The sequence below is a fragment of the Lucilia sericata genome, unplaced genomic scaffold (assembly GCF_015586225.1).
Source record: "Lucilia sericata isolate MDLA Ls3-8-SP2 unplaced genomic scaffold, ASM1558622v1 Contig000456F_arrow, whole genome shotgun sequence".
Taxonomy (NCBI): domain Eukaryota; kingdom Metazoa; phylum Arthropoda; class Insecta; order Diptera; family Calliphoridae; genus Lucilia; species Lucilia sericata.
In genome coordinates this window covers 1-18,010 of record NW_023994471.1, presented here as the reverse complement: position 1 = coordinate 18,010, position 18,010 = coordinate 1, and the positions used below count along the sequence as shown (strand labels likewise).

The window sequence follows — 18,010 nt, the reverse complement described above, 5'->3', positions numbered from 1 at the left end:
TATCACTGCTTTATAAAAGAATCGGGTAACACATGTATATTGTTCTGTATATTAGTTATATATTTTGTTTATATATTTGCATTTTTTAGAGGGGATTTATGCAAATGTGTTTGTTATCCTTTCTATACTCCTTATTTTAACAAACATTCACTCTATATAAATGCATACATATGTATGTATATGTGTTAAAAAAACCCAGAGTGTGTTCTACAATAGAAACGCAAAAGGGTGAAGAGAAACATAAACAGCAACTGAGTAATAACAGCATTGCTAGTTGAGTATCACTAAACAATATCAGTTAAATAAATCACATGCCTTTAATGTTGATTTTCTATTGTATTTGTTTAGAACAAGAAATAAAATAAAACAACACAACAACAAAAAGTTATAACTATATGTGCATGATGTTGTTATAGATATTTATGAAACTTTTTAACACGTCCTTCAAATTTATACAAAAAAAATCTCATAGACAAACGAGGTTATTGAGAAAGGTTGTTTTAAAAACGTACAATCAAACACTCTTAGCCTGCTTTATCTAAAACTGCATTAACGACTGCTTTATCGAGTACTGCATTAGAAAAGGCGATAGTTTTTAATATTTCATATAAAAACTTTTTAATTAAGAAATATAATAATTTTTTTCTTTTATAAAATTTCAGTTTAAAATGATCTTTTCAAAATCCTTATCCGTTTGCCATCGTAAACAACAATTTTGCACACATGTAAGTACTTTGCCTGAATAAATACAAACATATAATTTTTTCTATATTTTTTGCTATTTGTTTAACATTATAATGGCCTTAACAATAACTACAAAAAAAGCTACAGATTTGCCTTGTAGAGGAAAAAAAAAATAGGATAATCAGCATAAAATCTGAGAAAATATTCAACGGCATGATTAGTATTAAATAAATGACATGCTAATGTTAGCTAAAAGTATAAAACAAATTATATAAAAAAACATTAAAAATAAATATTTTAAGCATGTGTAAATACACAAGCTGAAAATTCTGTGGGGGTCACGATTGCTTAAAAGCAAATAAGCCGCCTAAAAGTATGCTAAGTTTTACTCCTTAAAGTATATTATGTTTTCTCATTATATTGCTTATTAACATTCCAAACTAAAGAATAGACTATAGTACCAATTATAGACTTTAGACTAGACTATAGACACGACTATAAACTAGACTCTAGACTAGACTTTAGACTGGAATATAGACTATAGACTAGACTATTGACTAGACTTTAGACTGGAATATAGACTGGAATATAGACTGGAATATAGACTGGAATATAGACTAGACTATAGACTAGACTATAGACTAGACTATAGACTAGACTATAGATAAGACTATAGACTAGACTATAGACTAGACTATAGATAGACTATAGACTAGACTATAGACTAGACTATAGACTAGACTATAGACTAGACTATAGACTAGACTATAGACTAGACTATAGACTAGACTATAGACTAGACTATAGACTAGACTATAGACTAGACTATAGACTAGACTATAGACTAGACTATAGACTAGACTATAGTCTAGACTATAGACTAGACTATAGGCTAGACTATAGACTAGACTATAGACTAGACTATAGACAAGACTATAGACTAGACTTTAGACTGGAATATAGACTATAGACTAGACTATTGACTAGACTTTAGACTGGAATATAGACTGGAATATAGACTGGAATATAGACTGGAATTAGACTGGAATATAGACTGGAATATAGACTGGAATATAGACTAGACTATAGACTAGACTATAGACTAGACTATAGACTAGACTATAGACTAGACTATAGACTAGACTATAGACTAGACTATAGACTACTATAGACTAGACTATAGACTAGACTATAGACTAGATTAGACTAGACTATAGACTAGACTATAGACTAGACTATACTAGACTATAGACTAGACTATAGACTAGACTATAGACTAGACTATAGACTAGACTATAGACTAGACTATAGACTAGACTATAGACTAGACTATAGACTAGACTATAGACTAGACTATAGACTAGACTATAGACTAGACTATAGACTAGACTATAGACTAGACTATAGACTAGACTATAGACTAGACTATAGACTAGACTATAGACTAGACTATAGACTAGACTATAGACTAGACTATAGACTAGACTATAGACTAGACTATAGACTAGACTATAGACTAGACTATAGACTAGACTATAGACTAGACTATAGACTAGACTATAGACTAGACTATAGACTAGACTATAGACTAGACTATAGACTAGACTATAGACTAGACTATAGACTAGACTATAGACGACTATAGACTAGACTATAGACTAGACTATAGACTAGACTATAGACTAGACTATAGACTAGACTATAGACTAGACTATAGACTAGACTATAGACTAGACTATAGACTAGACTATAGACTAGACTATAGACTAGACTATAGACTAGACTATAGACTAGACTATAGACTAGACTATAGACTAGACTATAGACTAGACTATAGACTAGACTATAGACTAGACTATAGACTAGACTATAGACTAGACTATAGACTAGACTATAGACTAGACTATAGACTAGACTAGACTAGACTATAGACTAGACTATAGACTAGACTATAGACTAGACTATAGACTAGACTATAGACTAGACTATAGACTAGACTATAGACTAGACTATAGACTAGACTATAGACTAGACTATAGACTAGACTATAGACTAGACTATAGACTAGACTATAGACTAGACTATAGACTAGACTATAGACTAGACTATAGACTAGACTATAGACTAGACTATAGACTAGACTATAGACTAGACTATAGACTAGACTATAGACTAGACTATAGACTAGACTATAGACTAGACTATGACTAGACTATAGACTAGACTATAGACTAGACTATAGACTAGACTATAGACTAGACTATAGACTAGACTATAGACTAGACTATAGACTAGACTATAGACTAGACTATGACTAGACTTAGACAGACTATAGACTAGACTAGGACTAGACTTAGACTAGACTATAGACTAGACTATAGACTAGACTATAGACTAGACTAGACTAGACCTATGACTAGAATATAGACTAGACTATAGACTAGACTATAGACTAGACTATAGACTAGACTATAGACTAGACTATAGACTAGACTATAGACCTAGACTATAGACTAGACTATAGACTAGACTATAGACTAGACTATAGACTAGACTATAGACTAGACTATAGACTAGACTATAGACTAGACTATAGACTAGACTAAGACTAGACTATAGACTAACTATAGACAGACTATAGACTAGACTATAGACTAGACATAACTTAGATACTAGACTAGACTATAGACTAGACTATAGGACTAGACTATAGACTAGACTATAGACTAGACTATAGACTAGACTATAGACTAGACTATAGACTAGACTATAGACTTAGACTACTATAGACTAGACTATAGACTAGACTAGACTATAGACTAGACTAGACTAGACTATAGACTAGACTATAGACTAGTCTATAGACTAGACTATAGACTAGTCTATAGACTAGGCTATAGACTAGACTATATAGAATAGACTAGCCTATAGACTAGAATATATACTATATACAAGACTATAGACTAGAATATAATCTATATACAAGACTATAGAATAGAATGTAAACTAGACTATAGACTACTATTATCTACTATATATACTACTACTCATATCTACTATATATATCAAGTCATTAATCTTGAAGTTTAAGTTTTGTTAGAACCCTCCATAAAGTAATGCTATGTCTTTGTAATTGTTTTGTTTTATAAAAATTTCATTTGTTGGGTCATTGGGTCATTGTACTACTTAGTAAAATCCTTAGATATACGATATCACATATGACCGCAGTAATAAATTTAATTCTATAACAAAATTATTAATAAAATGCTAATTTTTATGTTTTTATTAAGCAATTTATGATAATTTTTAAGATTAAAACTTACCTTTTTTGTTTATGTTTCGTTTATTTATAAGGGTTATAAATAAATTAAGAGGCAAAAATAACACTTTTTTAGCAAAAATATAAAAAATAATGGTTTATTACAACTTTTGTATTTAAATCATTTTTTGTTAAATTTTTTGACCCTTTGCTGAGAGTTAAATGATTAATAATTTGCAAAAATTCTATACTTACCCAACAATAATAAAAGGATTTTTTTAGAGTAACATGTAAAGTTAGCTTAAGTAAACAAAATACGTGTAAATTTACATGAAAACAACGGAAAAAGTAAATGAAAACAAACCACACATACACACACGCACACCTATAAAACACTCTTCTATTAGACATGCAAACATTATAACAAAACGATAACAAAAACCGTTATAGAGATGTAAAACAGCATTATGATGAGAGCAGGTAATAATAACAATAATGATGATTTTATGTTAATGATCATTTAAGTTAAATGGAAAAATGATGTATGTTTTTATGAATGTATTGGTAGCCATATAATTTACATTAGCAACAACAACAACAATACGAGAAAATTATCCAAAAATATAAACAAAACACCACAATAGTAATAACAGCCACAACAATAATAATATAATGAAATTCCGTATACGTCTGTAGGTATCACTGTAACAGTATGCAAATGTTTTAATGGGTGGCGAAAGAGAGGGTGTAAGGCTTTTCCTACGTTTGTTTATTTTCTCTCTCGTTGTTTACTTTAAAAAGCCATGATTTTTTTCTGGTTTTGTTTGTGTAATTTCATAGAAATGACTAAAGGTGATATTAAAACCACTACTAACAGGAACAACAACAACAATAATAGTAAAAACACAGTAACAGCATCAGTAATATAATGTAAATTTGACAAAGAAATAAGAAAACCAACAATAACAATACAAATAAAACTCTTTTACAGGAAAATGGAAATAAACGAGTAAGAGGAGAGAGAACAAAAAAACAAAAACAAATAATAATTTGAAAACCCACAAGAATTTCAGAAAAACAGAGTGACAATAAGAGCAGATCACTAAAGACTACAGACCCTAGTCCAGATTGAAAAACTAGACTAGAGACTAGACTATAGTCCAGTATTTAAAGTAGACTAAAGCTTAGACTATAGTCCAGACAATGAACTAGACTTTAGTCCAGACTTTGCACTAGACTAAAGACTAGACTATAGTCCAGACTATGGTCCAGACTATAGACTAGACTATAGTCGCGACTATAGACTAGACTATAGACTAGTCTATAGTCCAGACTAGCCTAGTCTATAGTCTAGTCTATAGTCTAGTCTATAGTCTAGTCTATAGTCTAGTCTATAGTCTAGTCTATAGTCTAGTCTATAGTCTAGTCTATAGTCTAGTCTATAGTCTAGTCTATAGTCTAGTCTATAGTCTAGTCTATAGTCTAGTCTATAGTCTAGTCTATAGTCTAGTCTATAGTCTAGTCTATAGTCTATCTATAGTCTAGTCTATAGTCTAGTCTATAGTCTAGTCTATAGTCTAGTCTATAGTCTAGTCTATAGTCTAGTCTATAGTCTAGTCTATAGTCTAGTCTATAGTCTAGTCTATAGTCTAGTCTATAGTCTAGTCTATAGTCTAGTCTATAGTCTAGTCTATAGTCTAGTCTATAGTCTAGTCTATAGTCTAGTCTATAGTCTAGTCTATAGTCTAGTCTATAGTCTAGTCTATAGTCTAGTCTATAGTCTAGTCTATAGTCTAGTCTATAGTCTAGTCTATAGTCTAGTCTATAGTCTAGTCTATAGTCTAGTCTATAGTCTAGTCTATAGTCTAGTCTATAGTCTAGTCTATAGTCTAGTCTATAGTCTAGTCTATAGTCTAGTCTATAGTCTAGTCTTAGTCTAGTCTATAGTCTAGTCTATAGTCTAGTCTATAGTCTAGTCTATAGTCTAGTCTATAGTCTAGTCTATAGTCTAGTCTATAGTCTAGTCTATAGTCTAGTCTATAGTCTAGTCTATAGTCTAGTCTATAGTCTAGTCTATAGTCTCTATAGTCTAGTCTAGTCTAGTCTATAGTCTAGTCTATAGTCTAGTCTATAGTCTAGTCTATAGTCTAGTCTATAGTCTAGTCTATAGTCTAGTCTATAGTCTAGTCTATAGTCTAGTCTATAGTCTAGTCTATAGTCTAGTCTATAGTCTAGTCTATAGTCTAGTCTATAGTCTAGTCTATAGTCTAGTCGATAGTCTAGTCTATAGTCTAGTCTATAGTCTAGTCTATAGTCTAGTCTATAGTCTAGTCTATAGTCTAGTCTATAGTCTAGTCTATAGTCTAGTCTATAGTCTAGTCTATATCTAGTCTATCTAGTCTATAGTCTAGTCTATAGTCTAGTCTATAGTCTAGTCTATAGTCTAGTCTATAGTCTAGTCTATAGTCTAGTCTATAGTCTAGTCTATAGTCTAGTCTATAGTCTATCTATAGTTTAGTCTATAGTCTAGTCTATAGTCTAGTCTATAGTCTAGTCTATAGTCTAGTCTATAGTCTAGTCTATAGTCTAGTCTATATCTAGTCTATAGTCTAGTCTATGGTCTAGTCTATAGTCTAGTCTATAGTCTAGTCTATAGTCCTAGTCTAGTCTAGTCTAGTCTAGTCTAGTCTAGTCTAGTCTAGTCTAGTCTAGTCTAGTCTAGTCTATAGTCTAGTCTAGTCTAGTCTAGTCTAGTCTAGTCTAGTCTAGTCTAGTCTAGTCTAGTCTAGTCTAGTCTAGTCTAGTCTAGTCTAGTCTAGTCTAGTCTAGTCTATTCTAGTCTAGTCTAGTCTAGTCTAGTCTAGTCTAGTCTAGTCTAGTCTATAGTCTAGTCTATAGTCTAGTCTATAGTCTAGTCTACAGTCTAGTCTATAGCCTAGTCTATAGTCTAGTCTATAGTTTAGTCTATAGTCTAGTCTATAGTCTAGTCTATAGTCTAGTCTATAGTCTAGTCTATAGTCTAGTCTATAGTCTAGTCTATAGTCTAGTCTAGTCTAGTCTATAGTCTAGTCTATAGTCTAGTCTATAGTCTAGTCTATAGTCTAGTCTATAGTCTAGTCTATAGTCTAGTCTATAGTCTAGTCTATAGTCTAGTCTATAGTCTAGTCTATAGTCTAGTCTATAGTCTAGTCTATAGTCTAGTCTATAGTCTAGTCTATAGTCTAGTCTATAGTCTAGTCTATAGTCTAGTCTATAGTCTAGTCTATAGTCTAGTCTATAGTCTAGTCTATAGTCTAGTCTATAGTCTAGTCTAGTCTAGTCTATAGTCTAGTCTATAGTCTAGTCTATAGTCTAGTCTATAGTCTAGTCTATAGTCTAGTCTATAGTCTAGTCTATAGTCTAGTCTATAGTCTAGTCTATAGTCTAGTCTATAGTCTAGTCTATAGTCTAGTCTATAGTCTAGTCTATAGTCTAGTCTATAGTCTAGTCTATAGTCTAGTCTATAGTCTAGTCTATAGTCTAGTCTATAGTCTAGTCTATAGTCTAGTCTATAGTCTAGTCTATAGTCTAGTCTATAGTCTAGTCTATAGTCTAGTCTATAGTCTAGTCTATAGTCTAGTCTATAGTCTAGTCTATAGTCTAGTCTATAGTCTAGTCTATAGTCTAGTCTATAGTCTAGTCTATAGTCTAGTCTATAGTCTAGTCTATAGTCTAGTCTATAGTCTAGTCTATAGTCTAGTCTATAGTCTAGTCTATAGTCTAGTCTATAGTCTAGTCTATAGTCTAGTCTATAGTCTAGTCTATAGTCTAGTCTATAGTCTAGTCTATAGTCTAGTCTATAGTCTAGTCTATAGTCTAGTCTATAGTCTAGTCTATAGTCTAGTCTATAGTCTAGTCTATAGTCTAGTCTATAGTCTAGTCTATAGTCTAGTCTATAGTCTAGTCTATAGTCTAGTCTATAGTCTAGTCTATAGTCTAGTCTATAGTCTAGTCTATAGTCTAGTCTATAGTCTAGTCTATAGTCTAGTCTATAGTCTAGTCTATAGTCTAGTCTATAGTCTAGTCTATAGTCTAGTCTATAGTCTAGTCTATAGTCTAGTCTATAGTCTAGTCTATAGTCTAGTCTATAGTCTAGTCTATAGTCTAGTCTATAGTCTAGTCTATAGTCTAGTCTATAGTCTAGTCTATAGTCTAGTCTATAGTCTAGTCTATAGTCTAGTCTATAGTCTAGTCTATAGTCTAGTCTATAGTCTAGTCTATAGTTTAGTCTATAGTCTAGTCTATAGTCTAGTCTATAGTCTAGTCTATAGTCTAGTCTATAGTCTAGTCTATAGTCTAGTCTATAGTCTAGTCTATAGTCTAGTCTATAGTCTAGTCTATAGTCTAGTCTATAGTCTAGTCTATAGTCTAGTCTATAGTCTAGTCTATAGTCTAGTCTATAGTCTAGTCTATAGTCTAGTCTATAGTCTAGTCTATAGTCTAGTCTATAGTCTAGTCTATAGTCTAGTCTATAGTCTAGTCTATAGTCTAGTCTATAGTCTAGTCTATATAGTATAGTCTAGTCTATAGTCTAGTCTATAGTCTAGTCTATAGTCTAGTCTATAGTCTAGTCTATAGTCTAGTCTATATAGTATAGTCTAGTCTATAGTCTAGTCTATAGTCTAGTCTATAGTCTAGTCTATAGTCTAGTCTATAGTCTAGTCTATAGTCTAGTCTATAGTCTAGTCTATAGTCTAGTCTATAGTCTAGTCTATAGTCTAGTCTATAGTCTAGTCTATAGTCTAGTCTATAGTCTAGTCTATAGTCTAGTCTATAGTCTAGTCTATAGTCTAGTCTATAGTCTAGTCTATAGTCTAGTCTATAGTCTAGTCTATAGTCTAGTCTATAGTCTAGTCTATAGTCTAGTCTATAGTCTAGTCTATAGTCTAGTCTATAGTCTAGTCTATAGTCTAGTCTATAGTCTAGTCTATAGTCTAGTCTATAGTCTAGTCTATAGTCTAGTCTATAGTCTAGTCTATAGTCTAGTCTATAGTCTAGTCTATAGTCTAGTCTATAGTCTAGTCTATAGTCTAGTCTATAGTCTAGTCTATAGTCTAGTCTATAGTCTAGTCTATAGTCTAGTCTATAGTCTAGTCTATAGTCTAGTCTATAGTCTAGTCTATAGTCTAGTCTGTAGTCTAGTCTATAGTCTAGTCTATAGTCTAGTCTATAGTCTAGTCTATAGTCTATCTATAGTCTAGTCTATAGTCTAGTCTATAGTCTAGTCTATAGTCTAGTCTATAGTCTAGTCTATAGTCTAGTCTATAGTCTAGTCTATAGTCTAGTCTATAGTCTAGTCTATAGTCTAGTCTATAGTCTAGTCTATAGTCTAGTCTATAGTCTAGTCTATAGTCTAGTCTATAGTCTAGTCTATAGTCTAGTCTATAGTCTAGTCTATAGTCTAGTCTATAGTCTAGTCTATAGTCTAGTCTATAGTCTAGTCTATAGTCTAGTCTATAGTCTAGTCTATAGTCTAGTCTATAGTCTAGTCTATAGTCTAGTCTATAGTCTAGTCTATAGTCTAGTCTATAGTCTAGTCTATAGTCTAGTCTATAGTCTAGTCTATAGTCTAGTCTATAGTCTAGTCTATAGTCTAGTCTATAGTCTAGTCTATAGTCTAGTCTATAGTCTAGTCTATAGTCTAGTCTATAGTCTAGTCTCTATAGTCTAGTCTATAGTCTAGTCTATAGTCTAGTCTATAGTCTAGTCTATAGTCTAGTCTATAGTCTAGTCTATAGTCTAGTCTATAGTCTAGTCTATAGTCTAGTCTATAGTCTAGTCTATGGTCTAGTATATAGTCTAGTCTATAGTCTAGTCTATGGTCTAGTATATAGTCTAGTCTACAAAACTGGAATTAAGATTATTGTCCCCCTTAATACATGTTACTCTGTTTTTCCAATTGCATTTGTTAAAGGTGGGATATTTTCCGATTGTGTTGTAGACCTCAACCATTGAAAAACAAATACACATAGCAAAACCTACAGTACAAAACCAACAAACCCACAACCACCCACTCTTCACACACTCTCCAGCAACAACAACAACACTTTTTATTATCCTACTCACACACGCACACATACTCATACACACTTACATACTCTTATACTAAGGACATAACACTCTCTTGCTTTTTTTGTATGCAAATTTGAACGACCACTAAGAGACAATACAATAAATAAGTGTTTTTGTTTTTATTTTATTTTTGTTGTTGTTAATCTAGTGGTGTATATGTTTTTCTTTTTTTTTTTTGTTATTGCAATATGTATGACTTAAAGAGTAAAAACACCACCACACAAAAATAAATTATGTTTAAGTAGAGAGAGAGAGAAAGAACAAAAAATTTACCTCGACATTTTAGACCTTTATGTGTGATACCGTGTAAAAGAGAACCGCAATGATCACAAAACATCGGTGACAGGAAGGTTACATTCTGCCATTTGTGTGGCATCTGATGGGCCTAAGGATAAGGTGAGAAAACTAATGGAAAATTAACACTCTTATTCGCTTTGGTTTTGGTTTGTTTTTTTTTTTAATGTTAAAACTACTAACACACACATACATACATGGCTATTAATTAAGAGTAAAATTTCTAAAAATTTGGTCTAAAGTTCCTAGATTTCTTCTTTTATAAATTTTCTTTTGTTTTTAAGGTGATTAAATAATAACTTTTGCATTTTGCTACAAATTAAGTTTTTTTTATGGTGTGAGGGACAATGACATTTTTAAACTTAAAAATTTATATAAAATATTTTAAATTTATAATTAATTTATAAATGTGCTCTGTGAGTGTTAAATAACTTTTTTAATAAAAAATGTTTTACTTTTTAATACATTGGTGATGTAATGAAATCAAGTTCTGTTTTGGCCGGCAGATTTGTTTTTTGTTTTCTTTTTTTTTAAAGGGGTCAAGGTCATCTTCGATAAGGGAATTTATAAAACGAAACTATTTAAAACTTCACAAAAATTCCCCAAAGTTTTATTGATTTCAACTTTGAAAGATGCGATAAAATTTTAAAATATTTTATTTAGAACAGAATGAGAAAAGAACTAGAACAGAACTAGAACAGAACTGGAACAGAATTGGAACAGAACTAGAACAGAACTAGAACAGAACTAGAACAGAACTAGAACCGAACTAGAACAGAACTGCAACAGAACTGCAACAGAACTGGAACAGAACTAGAACAGAACTAGAACAGAACTAGAACAGAACTAGAACAGAACTAGAACAGAACTAGAACAGAACTAGAACAGAACTAGAACAGACTAACTAGAACAGAACTAGAACAGAACTAGAACAGAACTACAGAACTAGAACAGAACTAGAACAGAACTAGAACAGAACTAGAACAGAACTAGGAACTAGAACTAGAACAGAACTAGAACAGAACTAGAACAGAACTAGAACAGAAACTAGAACAGAACTAGAACAGAACTAGAACAGAACTAGAACAGAACTAGAACAGAACTAGAACAGAACTAGAACAGAACTAGAACAGAACTAGAACAGAACTAGAACAGAACTAGAACAGAACTAGAACAGAACTAGAACAGAACTAGAACAGAACTAGAACAGAACTAGAACAGAACTAGAACAGAACTAGAACAGAACTAGAACAGAACTAGAACAGAACTAGAACAGAACTAGAACAGAACTAGAACAGAACTAGAACAGAACTAGAACAGAACTAGAACAGAACTAGAACAGAACTAGAACAGAACTAGAACAGAACTAGAACAGAACTAGAACAGAACTAGAACAGAACTAGAACAACTAAACAGAACTAGAACAGAACTAGAACAGAACTAGAACAAACTAGAACAGAACTAAACAGAACTAGAACAGAACTAGAACAGAACTAGAACAGAACTAGAACAGAACTAGAACAGAACTAGAACAGAACTAGAACAGAACTAGAACAGAACTAGAACAGAACTAGAACAGAACTAGAACAGAACTAGAACAGAACTAGAACAGAACTAGAACAGAACAGAACAGAACAGAACAGAACTAGAACAGAACTAGAACAGAACTAGAACAAACTAGAACAGAACTAGAACAGAACTAGAACAGAACTAGAACAGAACTAGAACAGAACTAGAACAGAACTAGAACAGAACTAGAACAGAACTAGAACAGAACTAGAACAGAACTAGAACAGAACTAGAACAGAACTAGAACAGAACTAGAACAGAACTAGAACAGAACTAGAACAACTAGAACAGAACTAGAACAGAACTAGAACAGAACTAGAACAGAACTAGAACAGAACTAGAACAGAACTAGAACAGAACTAGAACAGAACTAGAACAGAACTAGAACAGAACTAGAACAGAACTAGAACAGAACTAGAACAGAACTAGAACAGAACTAGAACAGAACTAGAACAGAACTAGAACAGAACTAGAACAGAACTAGAACAGAACTAGAACAGAACTAGAACAGAACTAGAACAGAACAGAACTAGAACAGAACTAGAACAGAACTAGAACAGAACTAGAACAGAACTAGAACAGAACTAGAACAGAACTAGAACAGAACTAGAACAGAACTAGAACAGAACTAGAACAGAACTAGAACAGAACTAGAACAGAACTAGAACAGAACTAGAACAGAACTAGAACAGAACTAGAACAGAACTAGAACAGAACTAGAACAGAACTAGAACAGACTAGAACAGAACTAGAACAGAACTAGAACAGAACTAGAACAGAACTAGAACAGACTAGAACAGAACTAGAACAGAACTAGAACAGAACTAGAACAGAAACTAGAACAGAACTAGAACAGAACTAGAACAGAACTAGAACAGAACTAGAACAGAACTAGAACAGAACTAGAACAGAACTAGAACAGAACTAGAACAGAACTAGACAGAACTAGAACAGAACTAGAACAGAACTAGAACAGAACTAGAACAGAACTAGAAACAGAACTAGAACAGAACTAGAACAGAACTAGAACAGAACTAGAACAGAACTAGAACAGAACTAGAACAGAACTAGAACAGAACTAGAACAGAACTAGAACAGAACTAGAACAGAACTAGAACAGAACTAGAACAGAACTAGAACAGAACTAGAACAGAACTAGAACAGAACTAGAACAGAACTAGAAACTCAAATATTTAAGACAAAATCTTTAATTTAATAATATTTAAGAAAAATCTTAAAATTTAAAATTTTTAAAAATTATTTTTGATACAAATTCGCAAAATATTCTCTATATTTCTTTAAGACAACACCTTAAACTATTATATTTTAGCAAAACTAAACAAATTCATTTACATGTATTTTCCTAAAATTTCAACAAACTTTGCTAAATATTAGGAAATTCTTAATTAAATTTTCTATATTTCCTACAGAAGTTTATTAAATTAATTGCATATAAAGCCGTTTACTTAATTATTTGTTATGAATTTTAAAATTTCTTTACAACAACTTTATTATAAACAATTTTCTAAAATTCCCAAAAATGTGGCTACAAACTTTTCTAACAACAAACAAAAAACTTTGCGAATACTTTTCACTACCTTTGGCTTTAAAACCTAAAAGTGAACAAAAAAAACTTTTATTTTATTATTAAATTGAAAATAAACTGTAATTGATTACGTGCTTAATTTTCCTATATAGCTGCTTAACATACCCCCTCCCCCCTTTTCGCAATTGACTTGTTGCTAATGGAAAATCAGTAAATCACTACAATTTTCTATTATAGAAATGTATAAAAAAGAAAGACAAAAAAACAGCAATATATTATTTTATAACAATAATACTTATTTGCTTATAATAATACCCCTAATACTTGTACTTTGTATGTGTGTATGTACATATATTATAAAAATAATAAAAATGTTTTACACAATTTTCCGTCTATAAAAGAAAATTAGTTTTTCTCTAGTCTTTGTTTAGCTGCAAAACATGTGTATGGTTTCATAATACCACCATCATACAACACCTTTAGAATCATAGAAAATTATATACAAATATCGGTAATTCTACAGACTACCACTCATCGTCATCATCATCGTCATCATCGTATAATATATAATAATAGTTGGATTCCTATTCAAACAGAAACTTAAGACCCCTTGACAATTGATTTCCTTTTTACTACTTATACGATTTTCATTTAAATCTACATTTACCTACAAATAAATGCCAATACAAATACATACAAATATAGGCATTATTATACAGCTGTATATGTATGTATATGTATTTATATGATGAGGTATTTCCAATTTAATACAATTGTTGCCATATACATATATACATATGTATTTACAGGTGTAAATATCCGTTAGGAAATTTTCTATAAAAATTTTAAAAGATAAACACTGGACTATAGAACAGACTATTGTCTAGACTATGGAACAGACTATAGTCTGGACTATGGAACCGACTATAGAACAGACTATAGTTTGGACTATAGAACAGACTATAGTCTGGACTATAGAACAGACTATAGTTTGGACTCTAGAAAAGACTATAGTTTGGACTATAGAAAATACTATAGTCGGGACTATAGAACAGACTATAGTCTGTACTATAAAATAGACTATAGTCTGGACTATAGAACAGACTATAGTCTGGACTATATCAGTAAATCACTATAGTCTAGACAATGGAACAGACTATAGTCTGGACTATAGAACAGACTATAGTCTGGACTATAGAACAGACTATAGTCTGGACTATAGAACAGACTATAGTCTGGACTATAGAACAGACTATAGTCTGGACTATAGAACAGACTATAGTCTGGACTATAGAACAGACTATAGTCTGGACTATAGAACAGACTATAGTCTGGACTATAGAACAGACTATAGTCTGGACTATAGTCTGGACTATAGAACAGACTATAGTCTGGACTATAGAACAAAATAGACTGGACTATAGAACAGACTATATTCTGGACTATAGAACAGACTATAGTCTGGACTATAGATCTATATTGCAGACTAAAGATCTGTCCATAATCTGGATTATAGATATGTTTATACTCTGGACTATAGATATATCTATAGTCTGGACTATAGATCTGTTTATACTCTGTCTATAGTCTGGACTATAGATCTGTCTATAGTCTGGACTATAGATCTGTCTATAGTCTGGACTATAGATCTGTCTATAGTCTGGACTATAGATCTGTCTATAGTCTGGACTATAGATCTGTCTATAGTCTGGACTATAGATCTGTCTATAGTCTGGACTATAGATCTGTCTATAGTCTGGACTATAGGTCTGTCTATAGTCTGGACTATAGGTCTGTCTATAGTCTGAACTATAGATCTGTCTATAGTCTGGACTATAGATCTGTCTATAGTCTGGACTATAGATCTGTCTATAGTCTGGACTATAGATCTGTCTATAGTCTGGACTATAGATCTGTCTATAGTCTGGACTATAGATCTGTCTATAGTCTGGACTATAGATCTGTCTATAGTCTGGACTATAGATCTGTCTATAGTCTGGACTATAGATCTGTCCATAGTCTGGACTATAGATCTGTCTATAGTCTGGACTTTAGATCTGTCTATAGTCTGGACTATAGATCTGTCTATAGTCTGGACTATAGATCTTTCTATAGTCTGGACTATAGATCTGTCTATAGTCTGGACTATAGATCTGTCTATAGTCTGGACTATAGATCTGTCTATAGTCTGGACTTCAGATCTGTCTATAGTTTGGACTATAGATCTGTCTATAGTCTGGACTATAGATCTGTCTATAGTCTGGACTATAGATCTGTCTATAGTCTGGAATATAGATCTGTCCATAGTCTGGAATATAGATCTGTCCATAGTCTGGACTATAGATCTGTCTATAGTCTGGACTATAGATCTGTCTATAGTCTGGACTATAGATCTGTCTATAGTCTGGACTATTGATCTGTCTATAGTCTGGAATATAGATCTGTCCATAGTCTGGAATATAGATCTGTCCATAGTCTGGACTATAGATCTAGTCTAGACTAAAGGTCAGTATATATTTTAGACTATAGATCAGTCTATATTTTAGACTATGGATCAGTCTAGAGTTTAGATAGATCAGTCTATAGTCAGCTTAGACTACAGATATACTGTACTATATCATCTATGGTTAAAACTATAGATCAGCCTATAATTTTTACTATAGACCAGTCTACAGTTAAGACTTTAGATTGGTCTATAGTTTAGACTATAAATCACTCTATAGTATAGACAATAAATCAATCTATAGATTAGATTAAAGAACAGTCTATAGATCAGTCCGTTGTCTAGGTTATATGTATGTCAGTCTATATTTTAGATTATATATCATTTCAAAGTCCAGAGTTTAGATTGTAGAACTATCCATATTTAGACTAGTGATCAGTATATAGTTTAGAATACTTATCAATTAATATCTTAGATTATAGACCAGTCTGTAGGTTAAAGTATAGATCAGTCTATAGTTTAGACTATAGATCGGCCTATGGTTTATTTATTTATAAATCAGTCTACAGTTTAGACTATATAATGGATCAGTCTATAGTTTAGCCTGTAAATCATTCTAAATTCGGTACTAAAGATCCTTCCATAGTCTGGCCTTTGGATCAGGTTTGTAGACCGGGTGTGAAATATTTCTCTAGTATCTATTTCCTACTGGGTAAATTTTATATTTGTAATTGTATTTATTTTTGTATAAAGGTGTTAGTAAATAAGAAAATTTATTTAGCAAAAGTATGAGTGATTCACATGTGTATCTGTGTATTTATAGTATTTGTTTAAATTACCTTTACTTTGTTTTTTTGTTGTTGTCTCATGTATTGTAACGTTTAACAACAGGTGTGAATTGAATTGGTATTTTCACAAAATAACTTGGAAAATCAAAAGGTTATAAAAGTCAAAGTAAATGAGTATTAACACTGACTTTACAGCACAGAGGGTGCGAAAAAGGTATTTAGCAGAAAGCTTTAAAAATGTAAATGGAATTTTTGATGTCAAAAGAAACTGCTAAATAATCGGACAAATTGAAAGAGTATAAGAAATTTGCAGGATTTTTTGGTTGAATAAAAAGTTTAAGTTTTAGTTGAAGAAATACATACGTGTTAAAAATTTTGAGAGATTTTTTAGTTTTAGGTGTTAGCTTTTATAGGTATAAGAAAAATTTTGTGATTTTTTTGTTTTTTGAAGATTTTTCATATCATATAAGGTAGTCCTAGTGTTAATTTTAATTTTTAAATATTCATAAGTGTCTAAGAAATACTTTGTATGAGAACGACAATTAATCTAAATAAACTGTAGATGATAGACAATTTGTAGATAGATACACTAGCAGTAAATATATATTATTAATTTGTCTTTTGTTTATGAATAAATAAATAAATGACTTATAATTAAATTCTAAAGGCTAAAGTACAAATAAGTTAATTCTAAGAACAAGTTTCCCATACAAGTACATACACTTACACATACAGAACAACAACACCTACATAGAGACATTGTCATAATCTCGAAAAACACATGTTGACACCTGTACACACACACACACACATAAAAAAGTAATTAAACGTAAAGATTTAATAACTCATGCTACGCATCGAAAAGTTTTACAACAACAATAGCAAAATAAAAATATGTTAAAATTTTCTTGTTAAAGTTTTTAATTTCTTTAGCATACTTTTGGAATGGGTTTCATTTTTATATATAAGTGCCTACTTTAAGGAGGAATATAATATATTTTAAAAATTTGTAAGTGTCTAGTTGGATTTGTTTTATAATATTATTAGCAGGTTTCTTTCTTCTTCTTCTACTTTCTCTTGTCTATGTTGTCATTTATTTTGAATGACAGTTTAGTTAAAAAAAAATTGTTTCTCAACAATATGAGGCCTATTTATCAAGGTTGCTATTTGTGTGTTTTCTTGAGATTATAACCAAAGATAGATGATGGATTTGGTAGCTGTATATTAGAGCTTGAGAGAAAGAGGGAGGAAACAACCTGTCAGTTTATCTGGGTATTTAAATGTTTAGCATTATTTTGAAGGAATGTAGAAATTGA

At 31.5% G+C, this 18,010-nt stretch overlaps 1 protein-coding gene across 1 annotated transcript in view; it reads right to left on the bottom strand.

Annotated features, from left to right (window-relative positions):
- The window catches only part of LOC119605090 (protein kinase C, brain isozyme), a 31,022-nt gene extending 20,544 nt beyond the window's left edge, over positions 1-10,478 (bottom strand). Inside the window, exon 1 of the mRNA XM_037958033.1 lies at positions 10,328-10,478. Coding sequence (XP_037813961.1) covers positions 10,328-10,430 — 103 coding nt within the window. The 5' untranslated portion in view covers positions 10,431-10,478. The remainder of the gene's footprint in view (positions 1-10,327) is intronic.
- Positions 10,479-18,010: the final 7,532 nt, after the last annotated feature.